This window comes from Gekko japonicus, unplaced genomic scaffold, assembly GCF_001447785.1.
Source record: "Gekko japonicus isolate JY-2015 unplaced genomic scaffold, Gekko_japonicus_V1.1 scaffold876, whole genome shotgun sequence".
Lineage (NCBI taxonomy): Eukaryota > Metazoa > Chordata > Lepidosauria > Squamata > Gekkonidae > Gekko > Gekko japonicus.
The window spans coordinates 221,286-235,848 of NW_015176475.1; the positions used below are offsets into that span (position 1 = coordinate 221,286).

The 14,563-nt window shown below is 47.6% G+C and overlaps 1 protein-coding gene across 1 annotated transcript in view; it reads left to right on the forward strand.

Annotated features, from left to right (window-relative positions):
- Positions 1–14,563, forward strand: part of PIK3R5 (phosphoinositide-3-kinase regulatory subunit 5) — a 62,215-nt gene that overhangs the window by 18,765 nt on the left and 28,887 nt on the right. Inside the window, exons 7-9 of the mRNA XM_015427191.1 lie at positions 3,353–3,509; positions 3,601–3,684; positions 3,960–4,695. Of these exons, the coding sequence (XP_015282677.1) occupies positions 3,353–3,509; positions 3,601–3,684; positions 3,960–4,695 (977 nt within the window). The remainder of the gene's footprint in view (positions 1–3,352; positions 3,510–3,600; positions 3,685–3,959; positions 4,696–14,563) is intronic.

Consider the following 14,563-nt stretch of genomic DNA (forward strand, 5'->3'; position numbering starts at 1 on the left):
TGGGGCTATGTTACCCCAAATGATCTGTGTTGCCCCAAAAGGAGTCTGTCTCATGTTTTAGTTGGGGAATTAGCGAAGGAGACGAAGACTTTGCAAGAGGAGGGTAATCTAGTGAGATCTCTCCACCTATGTTTTATGGGGGTCTTTCTCTTTGAGAACTCTCAAATAACCAGTCCAAGGTAAAATAGAGATGTATTTTATTAATAGGAAATGGGAAGGCTAACATACATGAAGTACACAAGAAATAACACACACACACACAAGACCAATTTAGGAATAAAAGGAGTAGCAGAAATAAAGGAGTCTGTTGGAGAAATTATAGCTACCTGTCCTGGAGAGCAGAAATCTGTGGAGCAGAGGAAAGTGACCTAAACAAAGTTGGGGGGGAGGGAGTCTGTAGGTGCCCAAGACAAAACACACACAGCAATGGAGCTGTGGCTGCCTCGTTATAGAAAAAATGGGACTTGAAAACAACACCCCTTGAAAACAAAGAAATGATGAGATTACCTAAAAGGTAAAACAATGAGTTTGGGAACACTGAATGGGGTTACCAGGAATTGACAAAGGGAACAGCAGATGTCTTGGGAGGAGTTCTTGATGTAAAATAAGGTTTGGGCTGGACTCTGGTAGCTTCCCATGGTGATCCAGAAGACTAATGGACTGCTAATTAAATGCTGCTCCTTGACCCTCCTTTTGTTTTAGGTGGGAAGGATGGGAGCTGTTATTATGAAGGAAATTTGGGTAGAAAAAGGTAAGGGGAGGTTGATAGTATTAGTGATCCAGGTTGAATGGTGTTAGCTCTGGGGCAAGGTCCTTTGTTCAGCGTATGCAGATGTCAGGGCAGAGGGAGAGGTTGCATCTGGGTCAGACCAAGATCTCACACCTTCCAGGGTTGCTGCCTTAGGCATAAATCTGAGGCCTGCCTGTCTGGGATCCATCTTGTTTATACTAAGGTCAAGTCTGCCTGGCATACATACTCCTGGGATGCTGTAAAATGGGGGATTACTCCACATTGCTCTCAGTAAAGAGAGGGGGTCTGCCTGTTTACAGTTATGTACACTGGGCTAAGAACTAGAGGCGATACAGAACCCACACCTTTTTCAGTGGCTGTTTCTATTTTATGAAATAGCCTTCCCAAAGTTGTTAGGAAGGCTTCCACTTTGTTCAGATTCTTCTAGTTGGGCAAGTTGGAATTATTCAGGAGGACATTTAACCTAATCTTTATTTATATACAGCTGTTTGTTTTTATGGATTTTAATTGACTATTACTTTTATTATCATTGTAACCTGCCTGCAATCTGGTTTTGGAGAAAAGTGGTCCAAAAATGCTTTAACTATACAAATGAATTACTGTTTAGTTCATAGGGCTTATGCATTTATTTATTTATTTATTTTGCTATTAATGCTCCCCAAAGGCCAAATAACTGGACAGCCCAAAAGCATATGTTTAAGAGATGTGTCTTGTAAGTAACAATACGAACAATTATACAGTTTATTTCGTCCTGTACTAAAAAGGTGTTCTGGTGTCCATTAGATCCCAAACATATTTTCCCTCTCAGTAAGTTGCAGTTTGAGTTCTATAGAAACATATGTCTCATTACTCTGGCAAAACAGAGCAATCTAGGTCCTTATTCCATTCATTCCTGAGACTTTGGATATCATATTTATTACTTAACTTCCAATATTTATAAACAAATTGTTTTCTGCATTAATTCAATGAGAGTTTCCAAGAGTAAGGGAGAATCTGAAACACTATTTAGATATTAACACATGTTGCATTTATAAATATTGCCATTCAACAGAAGTTTACAAGTCATATCTAGACCTCAGCTGAGAAAATAACAAAAACTCATCATCACAGTCTATTATTTGGGAAAAAGTAAACATTCCTCTTTTTGTCCAAGCCTTTGATATAAAAGATTTCTTCCTAATTTTTAGACTGGGATTGGCCCATAATGTTAATTTAGAATGTGAAATGGATCGAATTGATATTGTTGTGATATTATGCACCATAATTCGCATTTCATTTAAAGAGCAATGCCAAGACAAGAAGGCTCCAGTTTTGCCCAAAATTGACAGTCCAAATGAGAGGAGCAATTCCAATGACCATATGCCTGATGATATAAAGCTACTTATATCATGTATACTAAAATTTGAATAGTACAGAGAAGATTAGCATGACACCCAAACCATGAATGATTGGGTCATACATAGAGATTAAATACCATGGGGCCACAATACTGAGTCTTGTGGATCTTCACAGGACAAGTCCCACACTAATTAAACATTGCACTCTAACAGCAACCCTCTGAATCAAGTCATAAAGAAAAGATTTTAACCCAATCCAAAATACATCCCCTGGTACCTATTTCTGCCTCCAAAAGTCTCAGCAAGATGGCCTGGTAGGGCTGCCAAGTGGGGGCGGGTAAACCCCCGCTTCGGAGGCACGATTTCCGCCGCCACGGAATCGGGCCCCAGGGGAGACTCCGCCTCGGCGTGTGCGTCACCTGGAAGTGACGCAGGCACGCTGGGGGCGGGGCCACAGCCATACAAGGGAAAACCCTATGGTTTTCCCTTGTATGGCCGTGGCCCCGCCCCCAGCGCGCCCAGCATGCCTGCGTCACTTCCGGGTGACGCACACGCACACACACCCGATGCCGGCTGGGAGCCCCCCGCTCCCGGCGAAGAATCACTTGGCAACCCTGTGGCCTGGGCCACTGTGTCAAAGGCAGCAGATAAACCCAACAAGAGCCAGAAGGAAACAAAGCCCTTGTTTATATTCAAATGGAAATCATCAACAAAATCCACTAGTGCCATTTCCATCCACAGCCTGGTTTGAAACCAGGCTAAAAAGATGAGTCATCTGGGAAGACCTAGAGCAGTTCTGCAATCATTCTGTCAATCACCTTGTCCAGAAAGGACAAATGAGAGACTGGATAATAATAATTATTATTCATCTCTTATTCATGCAGTAAATTTTTATTCTGCCCTTCCTCCAAGGAGTTTAGGGCAGCATACATGATTATCCCATCCTCTGTTTTATCAGCACAACAACCCTGTGAGGTAGCTTAGGCTGCAACAGAATAAGTGGCCCAGTGTACCTCAGTGAGTGTTATGGCAAGCAGGGATTTGAACCAAGATATCTCCAATTCTAGTCCAACACTCTAACACAACACCAGTATCTGCGCAAGCACTCAGTGACTGTAAGGTTCCAGGGCATTCTTGCTAACCATGTATTGCTGATGCCCTTGGTTACTTGTTCTGTCATGTAGTGCCTAGCTAAGCTGAGGGACAGGGATTGCATCCTGCAAAGCCAGCCAGCACTCCTGCTGATTGTGTTCTCTCTCTCTAGCTGAAGCCTGTGGAAGAACTCATGGAGATATTTGCCAGCACCACAGAAGCTCAAGAATTGGCAGCTGAGACCAGTAATGACCCTGCTGCAGCCAGGAAGCAGCTGGAATCTGCTTTGCAGAAGATTGCTAAGGCAGCAGGGCTTCCTGGAATCGTAGGTGGGAAAGCTCAGGCAATTTCTGCACTAGCTTTGGTGTTCTGATGAGATCTACCCTATAAAGCCCTAATGGGACCCATTTGTCTCCCCAGGAGAAGCCCAGACACATAAGCCACACCTCATCCCTATCCCTGCTGCCCGGTGTTATGCCTACATCTGGGATCAGGATAATTTTGGTAAGCTGAAAGCACCTAAACAAGCTAGAGTCTGAGATAAATGTCTTAATCCTCCTGACATGCAGTTTGCAACTCATTATTACCTTTTTAAAAGTGTGTTCTGATAATATGCCTGCAATATTGGTTGGGATCTAGAGGGTCCTGCTTCTTCAGACTTAAAACTGATCTTAAATTGGTCCAGTGCTGTGATGGTACAGCATGTTTAAGTTTCAAATTCGATGGCATCTTACACTATGTATCTAAACTTGCATCATGTGTTTCTACTCCTGTTGCAGACATCTTGAATGAGGTACTAGGCAAGGAGTGCGACTACCCCAAGCCAGCAGTTCTGGAAGATGATGATGAAGAGGAAACGGATGCCTGCTTCCCACAAAATGGTTCTTTGTTGTCTTCCTTGGAATCAATCTCCAAAGAGTCTGTATATTCAGCCTTGTCAGAGGATGGCTCACATAACTCGCGAGTGTTCATCTCTGCAGTTTCCAAGGACCCAGACTCTGAGCTCTCATTGGCCTCTACAAAGTCCTTGAAGTCTTTTGTCTCCAGCCTGAAGGACGGCATGGACAGTGGCTATGTGGAGGACAGTGATGAGAGCTCTCTTGAATCCACAGGGCGCTTGGATCCAAAGGAAGAGAAGGCATCACCCAATCGGCGGCACCGGTTAACCAACAAGATATACAAGTTGTTCAAGAGCAAAAGCCAGCTGATCCTGGGCAAAGAGCTGAGCGACGTTTCTGAGATATCTTCCCTATCATTGCCCCTTCGCCGAGCAGAGAGCCTCTACAACCCTGTGGCCAAGCACCACATCCATATGCGCTCCCGGCGAGCACAGTCACTGCCTCAACATGTACTGAGCTCAGAGCTTTTGCAGCAACGTGTCCCAGATAATGTCTGCATCCAACGTAGGCCTTTCCTGAGCTGTGATGAGGATGCGAAGATCTCGACACTGCGTGTCGTTGTGTTTGGCTCTGACCGCATCCTGGGGAAAGTAGCTCGAGCTTATAGCAATCTTAAGTGAGTGAAAGAACATAGATTTGCATCTGATATCCCTTAAGAACATAAGAGAAGCCATGCCATCTGTTGCCCCCCAAGAATACAGAGCATCACTGCCCCAGACATAGTGTTCCCTCTATACCTTGTGGCTAGTAGCCACTGATGAATTTCTGCTCCATATGTTTATCCAATCCCCTCTTGAAACTGTCTATGCTTGTAGCCATCACACCACTACCTGCAGCAGTGAATTCCATATAATAATTAACTATTTGGGTGAAGAACTTACTTTTATCTGTTCTAAACCTACTACTCATTGATTTCATTGAGTGCCCACAAGTTCTTGTATTATGAGAAAGGGAGAAAAGTACTTCTTTCTCTACCTTCTCTGTCTCATGCATCATTTTGTAAACCTCTGTCATCTCACCCCTCAATTGTCATTTCTCCAAGCGAAAGAGCTCTGACCCCTTTAATTTTTCTTCAAAGGGAAGGTGTTCAATCCCCTTCATTTTAATTGTCCTTTGCTGCACTTTTTCCAATGCTATAATATCTTTTTTGACGTGATCTGAACTGTCCACAATATTCCAAATGAGGTTGCACCATAGATTTATACATGGGCATTATGATACTGACTGATTAGTTTTCAATTCCCTTCCTAATAATCCCCAGCATAGCGTTTGCCTTTTTTTACTGCAGTTGCACAGTGAGTCGACATTTTCAGGGAGTTATCTACCATGTCTCCAAGATCTCTCTCCAGGTCAGTTACCGCCAGTTCGTACCCCATCAACATATATTTATAGTTAGGATTTTTTGCTCCAACATGCATTACTTTGCACTTGCCCACATTGAACTTCATTTGCCATGATGATGCCCACTCCCCCAGCCTCAACGGATCCCTCTGGAGCGCCTCACAGTCCTCCCTCATTCTCACTGCCCTGAACAACTTAGTGTCATCCACAGACTTGGCCACTTCATTACTTACTCTCAAGTCCAAATAATTAATGAACAAGTTAAAAAGCACCGGACCTAGAACCGAGCCCTGCCCATGTGGTTCCCCACTGCTTACCACTTTCCACTGTGAAAACTGCCCATTTCTACTCACTATTTCCTGTTAATTAACCAGTTTTTAATCCACAAGGGAACTTGTCCTCTTATTCCATGACTGCTGAGTTTCTTATCTTTTTAATTGTGCGCCTGTGTTTTCTTCTCCTTATGAGGAGTCAGATTATAGTCCGGTCTTCTTTTGTTAGACAGCTTGTCTACCTCGATTTCTTGTTGCTGTAGTCCCAATGATTCTAATGGCATATGTCCAGAGTCTATATCTATTGCAGATAGTAGGTTGCCATTGTACCAGACCTGGAGTTTTGCAGCTGCACTCCATCTATAGAGTGTTTGCTTCTCGCAATTTTGCAGTTATTAGTTTTAAGGTTCTTCGCATAGTTATAGCATCAGGGGGCAGATCTGGAAATATCTCAGTTTTAATGTCCTGAAAGTTCAGATTTTCGTTCACTCTTGCTTCAGTTAGAATTCTGGTTTTTGTTCTTAAATCTTGGACTGTTGCAAGGATATCTCGTGGCCCTCTTCTGGTGTCTTTGTGTCGCTGCCCCAATCAATGTGCTTTCAAGATTGTAGGAGACACTCCATCTTCTAACTTTAAAATTTAGGTTAACCATTGTGCAAGAAATATTTGCATGTCTTTAGTTTCTTCAGAGCCCTCAGGGAAACCCCGAAATTTTAAGTTAAATTGCCGAGTCTCCATTTCCAAAGCAAGTACTCTCTTTCGAGTTACTGCGTCATCATTTTTATAGCTTTGATTTCTGCTTTGTTTTGTATGCCTAGTGTTGCAGCACGATCAGCTTTATGCTCTACTTCAGTTAGTGCAAGCTTAATATCATTGAGTTGAGTTTGTATGGGCTCAAACATTTGTTTTATCATTTCTAGCATTCGGGATTTCATTTTGCTCATTTGCTTGAGTAGGTTTTGTGTGTCCCCAGTACCTTGCTCCAACAGCCATCTTGGATTTCGCTCCTCTGGTAGCTATTTGGTCTGTTCATTTCGGGATTGTTTTAAAATAGTCCGTCAGCTGTCCGGAGTTCTTTTTAGGAGATTTGTTTAATTCTGCTGCTTCTCCCATCAATATGGGGATATTTTAAAGCCAAAGTGGTACGATTAGCATTGCATTGGGCACGGGAAAATGCGGAGCTTCAGAATTACGCCTCCGCCATTGTCGCTCCCACACCACACCCCCATGACTGCTGAGTTTGATGAAGAACTTTATCAAAAACTTTCTGGAAGTCTAGGTAAACAATATATACTGGGTTACCCTTGTCCACATGTTTGTTTACCCCCTCAAAGAACTCTAAAAGGATAGTGAGACAAGATCTTCCCTTAAAGAATCCATGCTGATTCTTCCTCAATAGCTTTTGTTCATCAATGTGCCTACTAATTCTATCTTTAATAACAGATTCCACCAACTTACCTGTTATCGATGTTAGACTGAGTGACCGGTAATTTCCCAGATTTCCTCTGGAACCTCTTTTAAAGATAGGGTTACATTAGCTACCTTCCAGTCCTTGGGAATGGAGGCAGATTTTAGTGATAGATTGCATATTTTGGTCAGGAAATCCACAAGTTCACATTTGAGTGAATTCTTTCAGAACTCTTGGATGTATGCTATCTGGGCCTGGTGATTTGTCATTTTTTAATTTGTCCATCAGGTGTACGACCTCCTCTCTCATCACCTCAATATGATTCAGGTTTTTTAACACTCCTCCTGAAATTGGCAGTTCTGGAATAGGCAAGCACCTCCCATCTTCCACAGTGAAGACAGAAGCAAAAAAATACATTCAGCTTCTCGTCCTTTAGTAATCCTTTTACCCCTTGGTCATCCAGTGGCCCCACTGCCTCCCTGGCTGGTTTTCTGCTTCTAATGTATTTGAAGAAATTTTTTTCTTTATGTTTTTTGCAATATTTGTTTATTTATACCCTGCCCTCCCTGCCAAAGTAGGCTCAGGGCGGCTTAGAGGCCTAATGGCATCATATAAAGATTAAAACAAATTAAAACAGTTCATAAGGTGCTACATTTGTATGATGGCGGAATAACTGTCCTTAATAATCATACACAGTGAGGGATCTAGTCAGCAATAGATATGAGGCTGGCATCTGGCTCCGTAACATGGGCGCAGATGTGAACACATGCACAAGAGCAGGCAGCCAGAGATGGATACAGGGCACAGGTTCCTCGGTCGATGCTAGACTATTAGATGCAACACCTCAATACAATGTTTGGTGGAGGAGCTCTTACAGGCCCTGCAGAATTGTAATAAATCCCGTAGGGCCCTGATGTCCTCAGGGAGCTCATTCCACTAAAGTGGGGCTACTACTGAGAAAGCTCTAGCCCTAGTTGTGGCCAACCTGGCATCTTTTGGGCTGGGGGGCAACAAGGAGATTTTGTGACCCTGACTGTAGTACTCTCTGGGGAACATGTGGGGAAAGGCAGTCCCTCAGGTATGCAGGCCCCTGGCCATATAAGGCTTTATAGGTAAGAACCAACACCTTGAAACAAACCCGGTATGCTACAGATAGCCAGTGCAGTGCTTTCAGCGCAGACTGAATGTGCTCCTTCAAAGGGAGACCCAATAACAGTCTGGCCACTGCATTCTGCATCAACTGTAAATTCCAGATTTGGGGCAAATGCAGCCCCATGTAAAGAGCACTACAATAGTCCAATCACGAGGTGACCATTGCATGGATCACTGTTGCCAGGTCACTGCATTCGAGGAAGGGAACCAACTGGCTAATCATCCAAAGATGGTAAAAGGCTGACTTGGCAGTGGCTGCTACCTGGGCCTCCATCATTAAGGAGGCATCCAAGAACACTCCCAAACTCCTAACTTCCAATGTTGGCACCAGTGGCACCCCATCAAAGGTCAGGAGTGAGATCCCTAACCCCGGTCCAACATGACTCAGACACAGGACCTCCATCTTCATCAGATTCAATTTCAGTTGGCTCAGCCTAAGCCACCCAACGACAGTTGTAACGCCAAGGTCTGGAGTTGGAATGGCCATCCAACAACAGATAGAGCTAGGTGTCATCTGCATACTGGTGATATCCCAGCCCATTCTTCCAGGTAATCTGGGCAAGGGGGCACATATAGATGTTAAATAACATCGGGGAGAGAACAGCCCCTTGTTGTTGTCGTTCAGTCACACAGTTGAGTCCGACTCTTTGCGACTCCATGGACCGGATCATGCCAGGCCCTCCTGTCTTCTGCTGTCCTCTGAAGTTGGCTCAATTTCATGTTCGTTGCATCTATGACACTGTCTAACCATCTCATCCTTTTCCGTTCCCGTTTTCTTTGACCTTCAATCTTTCCCAGCATCAGGGTCTTCTCCATTGAGTGCTCCCTTCTCATTTGGTGGCCAAAGTATTTGAGCTTCAGTTTCATTATCTGGCCTTCCAGGGAATAATCAGGGTTGATTACTTTTAGGATTGACTGATTTGATCTTCTTGCAGTCCAAGGGACTCTCAAAGTATTTGAGCTTCAGCTTCAGCCCAAAGTATTTGAGCTTCAGTTTCATTATCTGGCCTTCCAGGGAACAATCAGGGTTGATTACTTTTAGGATTGACTGATTTGATCTTCTTGCAGTCCAATGGAGACTCAAGAGTCTTCTCCAGCACGATAGTTCAAAAGAATCTATTCTTCGGCGCTCGGCCTTCCTTATAGGCACTCCGTAAACCAGCGGATGCCTTCGGGACAGCTGCTTTCCTAGTGCCACCCCCTGTCCCCGACCCTGAAGGAAAGAGGAGAACCACTGCAAGGCAGACCCCTGAATCCCAGTGTCAGCGAGGTGGTGGAACAGTAACTGATGGTCGACCATGTCGAACGCCACAGGCAGGTCTAACAACAACAGTACTGCTGACTTGCCCTGATCCAGATGCCTTTGGAGATCATACATGAGGGCTACCAGTACCATCTCCGTCCAATGACCTGGGCGAAAGCCAGACTGGAATGGGTCTAGTATAGCAGCGTCATCCAGAAAACTCTGCAACTGAATTGCCACCAATATCAATAATCTTGCCCAAATAGGGCAAGTTGGAGACCGGCTGATAATTTGCCAATTCGGCCAGGTCCAGAGATGATTTCTTCAAGAGAGGGCGAACCACTGCTTCCTTAAGTGCCCCAGGGAAAGTTCCTTCAGAGAGGGACATGTTGACATTCTCCCCTAGGGGACGTCACAGCCCATCATCGCCAGCTTTAATTAGCCATGATGGACATGGGTCAAGGCTGCAAGTGGTTGGGCATACATTTGGGAGTATTCTGTCAACTTTCTCTAGGCTGAGCTGAGCAAAATGATTCCTAACCTGACTAGAAGACATGCCTGGGGCCTCAAGTTCACTTACTGTCACAACTGTGGCAGGGAGGTCATGGTGAAGCAACAGGACTTTGTCTGCAAAAAAGCTCACAAAAGCCTCACAGCCAATATCCAGTTCCCTAGCATTTGCTCTGTCCTGTGGCAGAGTAGTCAAAGACTGAAATGTTCTAAATAATTGAGCCAGGTGTGAGCTCACAGATGCAATCAAGGTCACATAGTAATCTTTCTTAGCGGCCTTGACTGCAATTTCATAGGTCCTCATGAATGACCTATAGGATGCTCTTGTATCTTCATCACAATCATGCCACTATTGTCTCTCTAGCTATCTTAGCTTCTGCTTCATGAGCTGTAGCTCCGGGGTAAACCACAGAGCCAGCCTAGAACGGGGGCGTAGAGGGCGCTGAGAGTGATCTTATTGATGGTTGCATAAAGTTGGCTATGCCAGTCTTCCACAGGCTCATCTAACAAGCCACCGGGTGGCATAGGATCCCACAGGGCCATCTGAAGCTGCATAGGGTCCATTTGGCTCTGTGGGTAAGCTAAAATACGCCTGCCGCACAAACAGAATCGGGGTGCTACATTCACACAGGCCCTCAGAGCATGGTGGTCCGACCATGGCACAGCCTTAGCAGTGATCTGGTCCACTGTAACCCCCACCATGAAGATAAAATCCAGCGTGTGCCCTGCCCAGTGAGTGGGTATCAATACATATTGGGAGAGTCCTAGCACCGCCATGGACGACATCAGGTCCATTGCCTGCATGTCGGTCGCATCATCAGCATGGACATTATAGTCACCCAGGACTATTAGCCTAGGGTGCTCCAATGCCGAGCCTGATACGGCCACAGGGGTCTTTTGGGGCTGGAGTACGCCGGAGCACTGCTCCGGCAGCCCAGGAGCCGGCACAAATGGTGGCACAGCAAGCCCTGCCCCCAGTTCCTCACGCCAAAGTGCTGGGGCCAGGGGGAGACCCGAAGAGCCCCACCGTCGGGTTCCCCAGGCCCATGCCGAAGCGCTGGGGCTGAGGGCAGGCCTGGAGAGCCCCACAGCTGGGTCCCCAGGGCCCGCACAGAAACGCTGGGGCTGGGGGAAGCCTGGAGATCCCCGCAGCCGAGTCCCCCGGGCCCGCACAGGAGCGTTGGGGCCGGGGGAAGCCCGGAGATCCCTGCAGCCAGGTCCCCTGGGCCCACGCCTAAGCAGTAAGTAAGAGATCGGGGTCGGTGGGGATGGCGGGGGCTTGATGGGGGGAAAGCCTCCCTTCCTCCTTTCCTTCCTCCATCTCTTTGCCATCTTTCCCTCCTTTCCTTTTCTTTCCCTCCTTTTCTTTTTCCCCTTCTCTTCCTTCCTTCCTCTTCCTTCTTTCCTTCTCTTTCATTTCCTCCTTTCCTTCTCTCCTTTTCCTCTTTCCTTCCTCTCTTTTCCTTCTTCTTTCCTTCTCTCTCTTTCCTTCTTTCCTTCCTTCTTCCCTTCTCACTCTTTCTTTCTTTTCTTTCCCTCCTTCTTTCCTCTTTCTTTCCCTCTTTCCTTCTCTCTTTTTATCCCCTCTTTCCTTCCTTCTTTCTTTCTCTTTCTTTCCCTCTTTCCTTCTCTCTACTCTCTCTCTTTTCTTCCCTCTTTCCTCCTTCTGTGGCCCAACTCCCCCCCCCAGGCCAGCTGGGGAAAGGATGGGGAGGCTTTTGAAGATGCCTCCCCCTCTTTGCTTCCCTTTCTGACATCACTTCTGGTGATGTCAGGGATTGTGGCATATGCTAATAGCCTAGTAGCTCATTAGCATACCATATGCTAATGAGCTCCTGCAGCTCTTTTTCTATGAAAAGACCCCTGTACGGCCTCCACCAGGGATGGCAGGGCATTGGCCAGTGCGTTGGGTGGACAGTACACCAACCAAATGGACAAACTCTCCCTGGTTTCCCACACCAGGCCAACACATTCTATGCCGGTGATCTTCAGCGGTGGGAACACCCTGAAGGAGTAAGCCTCCTGAATGAACAGCCATCCCTCCCCACCACCATCAAGTCCGTGATTGGTGAAGGACCGAGAACCCAGGGGGAAGCCAACTTGGAGAGAGCCACTGTCTCCCCATCTCACACCCAGGTCTCAGTCATGCACACCAGGTCCATGCCCTGCTCTAGCAGGAAGTCATGAAGGACCGTGGTCTTATTATTTATGGACCTGGCCTTACACAACACCAATGTCAGAGGGGGGTTATTTATCCTAGCCCCACTGCCTGCTACCCTTGGGATGGGACGCAGGCTGGAAGAGGGTTGAGCCTTCCTTATATTCATGTTTGGTTCCACTGCTATACTTTCCCTCCTCAGGAGCACTGGAATCCCCAGTTCAGCCATCACCCTTAACTTAACTTAGTCTTTGCAGGAGCCTCAGACTAACCAGCTAATCTGACTGGTAGATTATAGTACCCTAAGTGTACATGTTTCTCATAGTCCCTTTTTGCCCATCTGATCACCAACTTGCATTTTATTTGCCAAAGTCTGTTCTCCCTTTTATTTACCTGACTCGGACTAGCCTTCAACCGCTTAAAGGAATCTTTCTTAACTTTTATTACTTCAATGACTTTGATTGTTAACCATGCAGGCCTTTTTTTATACCTACCTTTCCTAACCCACAGTGTATATTGTATCTGAGTCTCCAAGCTTCCTGAAGGGATTTGATCCTCCCTCCCTTTTCTTTCAGTTTCTTCTTCACAAGCCCCCTCATTTGAGAGAAGTTACTCCTTCTAAAGTTAAATGTGGTTGTGTTGGTCTTTTGGGGCAACTCCCTATTTACATAAATGCTAAACTTAATATCATTATGGTCACTGTTCCCAACTGGTGCTATCCAGTGGTCATTTTGTAGAAAAAGAGGTGCAGGAGCTCATTAGCATAACTCATCAGCACAACTTATTTTCATATGCCACACCCCCTGACATCTCTCTTCCCTTCGCCTCCAAGCAGGGCGAAGGAAAAGGGCGGGGGGGAAAGGACCTCATGCGCTTCTGCCTGACAGAGGGGCCAGCGCATCAGCCCCTCTGTCAGGCAGAACCACCTATTCCTTTCCTCCTCTCCCTTCCCTTCACCTCCAAGTGGGGTGAAGGAAAGGGGGGAGGATCTCCGGCGCTTCTACCTGACAGAGGGGCCAGTGCGCTGGCCCCTCTGACAGGCAGAAGCACCTGGGTTCCATCCCCCCCCCCCAGAGAGAGCCAGTTTGGTGTAGTGGTTAAGTGTGCGGACTCTAATCTGGGAGAACCGGGTTTGATTCCCCACTCCTCCACTTGCACCTGCTGATGTGACCTTGGGCCAGTCACAAGCTCTGGCACAGCTGTCCTTGAAAAAGAGCAGTTTGTGTCAGAGTTCTCTCAGCCCCACCCACCTCACAGGGTGTCTGTTGTGGGGAGGGGAAGGGAAAGGAGTTTGTAAGCCGCTCTGAGACACCTCTGGGTAGTGAAGGGCGGGGTATAAATCCAATCTCTTCTTCTCTTCTTCTTCTCCAAGCAGGGCAAAGGAAAGGGGGGGGGGAGGATCTCAGATGCTTCTGCCTAACAGAAGTGGGCCAGGGAAGGCCATGGGTGGGCCAGGGAAGGCCTCCCCGCTCCTTGCAGGGCCTTCTCCAGCCTGGAGAGAGCCCCCCTGGCCTTCCCTGGCCAGCCCGCTTTGGGGGGCGGGGCGGGGAAGGCACAGGGAGGCATTTAAATGCCTCTCCACTCCTTGCAGGGCCTTCCCCGGCATGCCTACCTTGGTGGGCAGGCCAAGGAATTTCAGGGGGGCTGTCTCCAGGCCTTCCCCAGCTTGCTCACTTCAGCATTTAAATGCCTCTCTGCTCCTTGCAGGGCCTTCCCCGGCTTGACCACCTTGGTGGGCAGGCCAGGGAAGACCAGGGGGGCTCTCTCCAGGCTCCTACCCACCCCACCTGAAACAAGTCCCCGCCCCCTACACCCCCACCAACTTACCTTGCCTTCTGGCTGGTGGCGGCAGAGGCGGCAAAGAGAGGCAGCACGTGCTGCTTCCCGCTCCCCCTGGCCCGACTGAGGTCTGCTGGGGGCAGAGCTTGCCACCGCATGTGCCCGCTTCTGGCCTTGTTACTGCCAGAATACCGTCCAGCAGGGCTCTCGTCGGGGGGGAGCGCTCAGGTACGGCGCTCCGGTAGAGAACCTCTAGGGGGCGGGGCAGTCACGTGGTGAAGCCCCGCCCCCTTCTTCAGTCCGCCCTCTGCTTCGATCCTCATTCCGTTGGAGAACGAGGACGAAGCAGGAGGGTAAGTAGCCGGGCCTTGCCTTCCCCGGCCTTGCCTTCCTCCCCCCCCTCAATCCCTCTCCCGGCCACATGCAGCGGCGGGAAAGAGAGTCCAGGGCCCTTTTTTACCCTTCCCAGGGTAAAATCTCCCCACTCCCCTTTTCTCCCCCACCCCGTCGATCCCTCTCCCGCCCGCGTGCAGCGGCCGGGAGGAGAGCCATGGGCCCCCACCCCCTTTCTCCCCTACCCCGTCGATCCCTCTCCCGGCCGCGTGCAACGGCCGGGAGGAG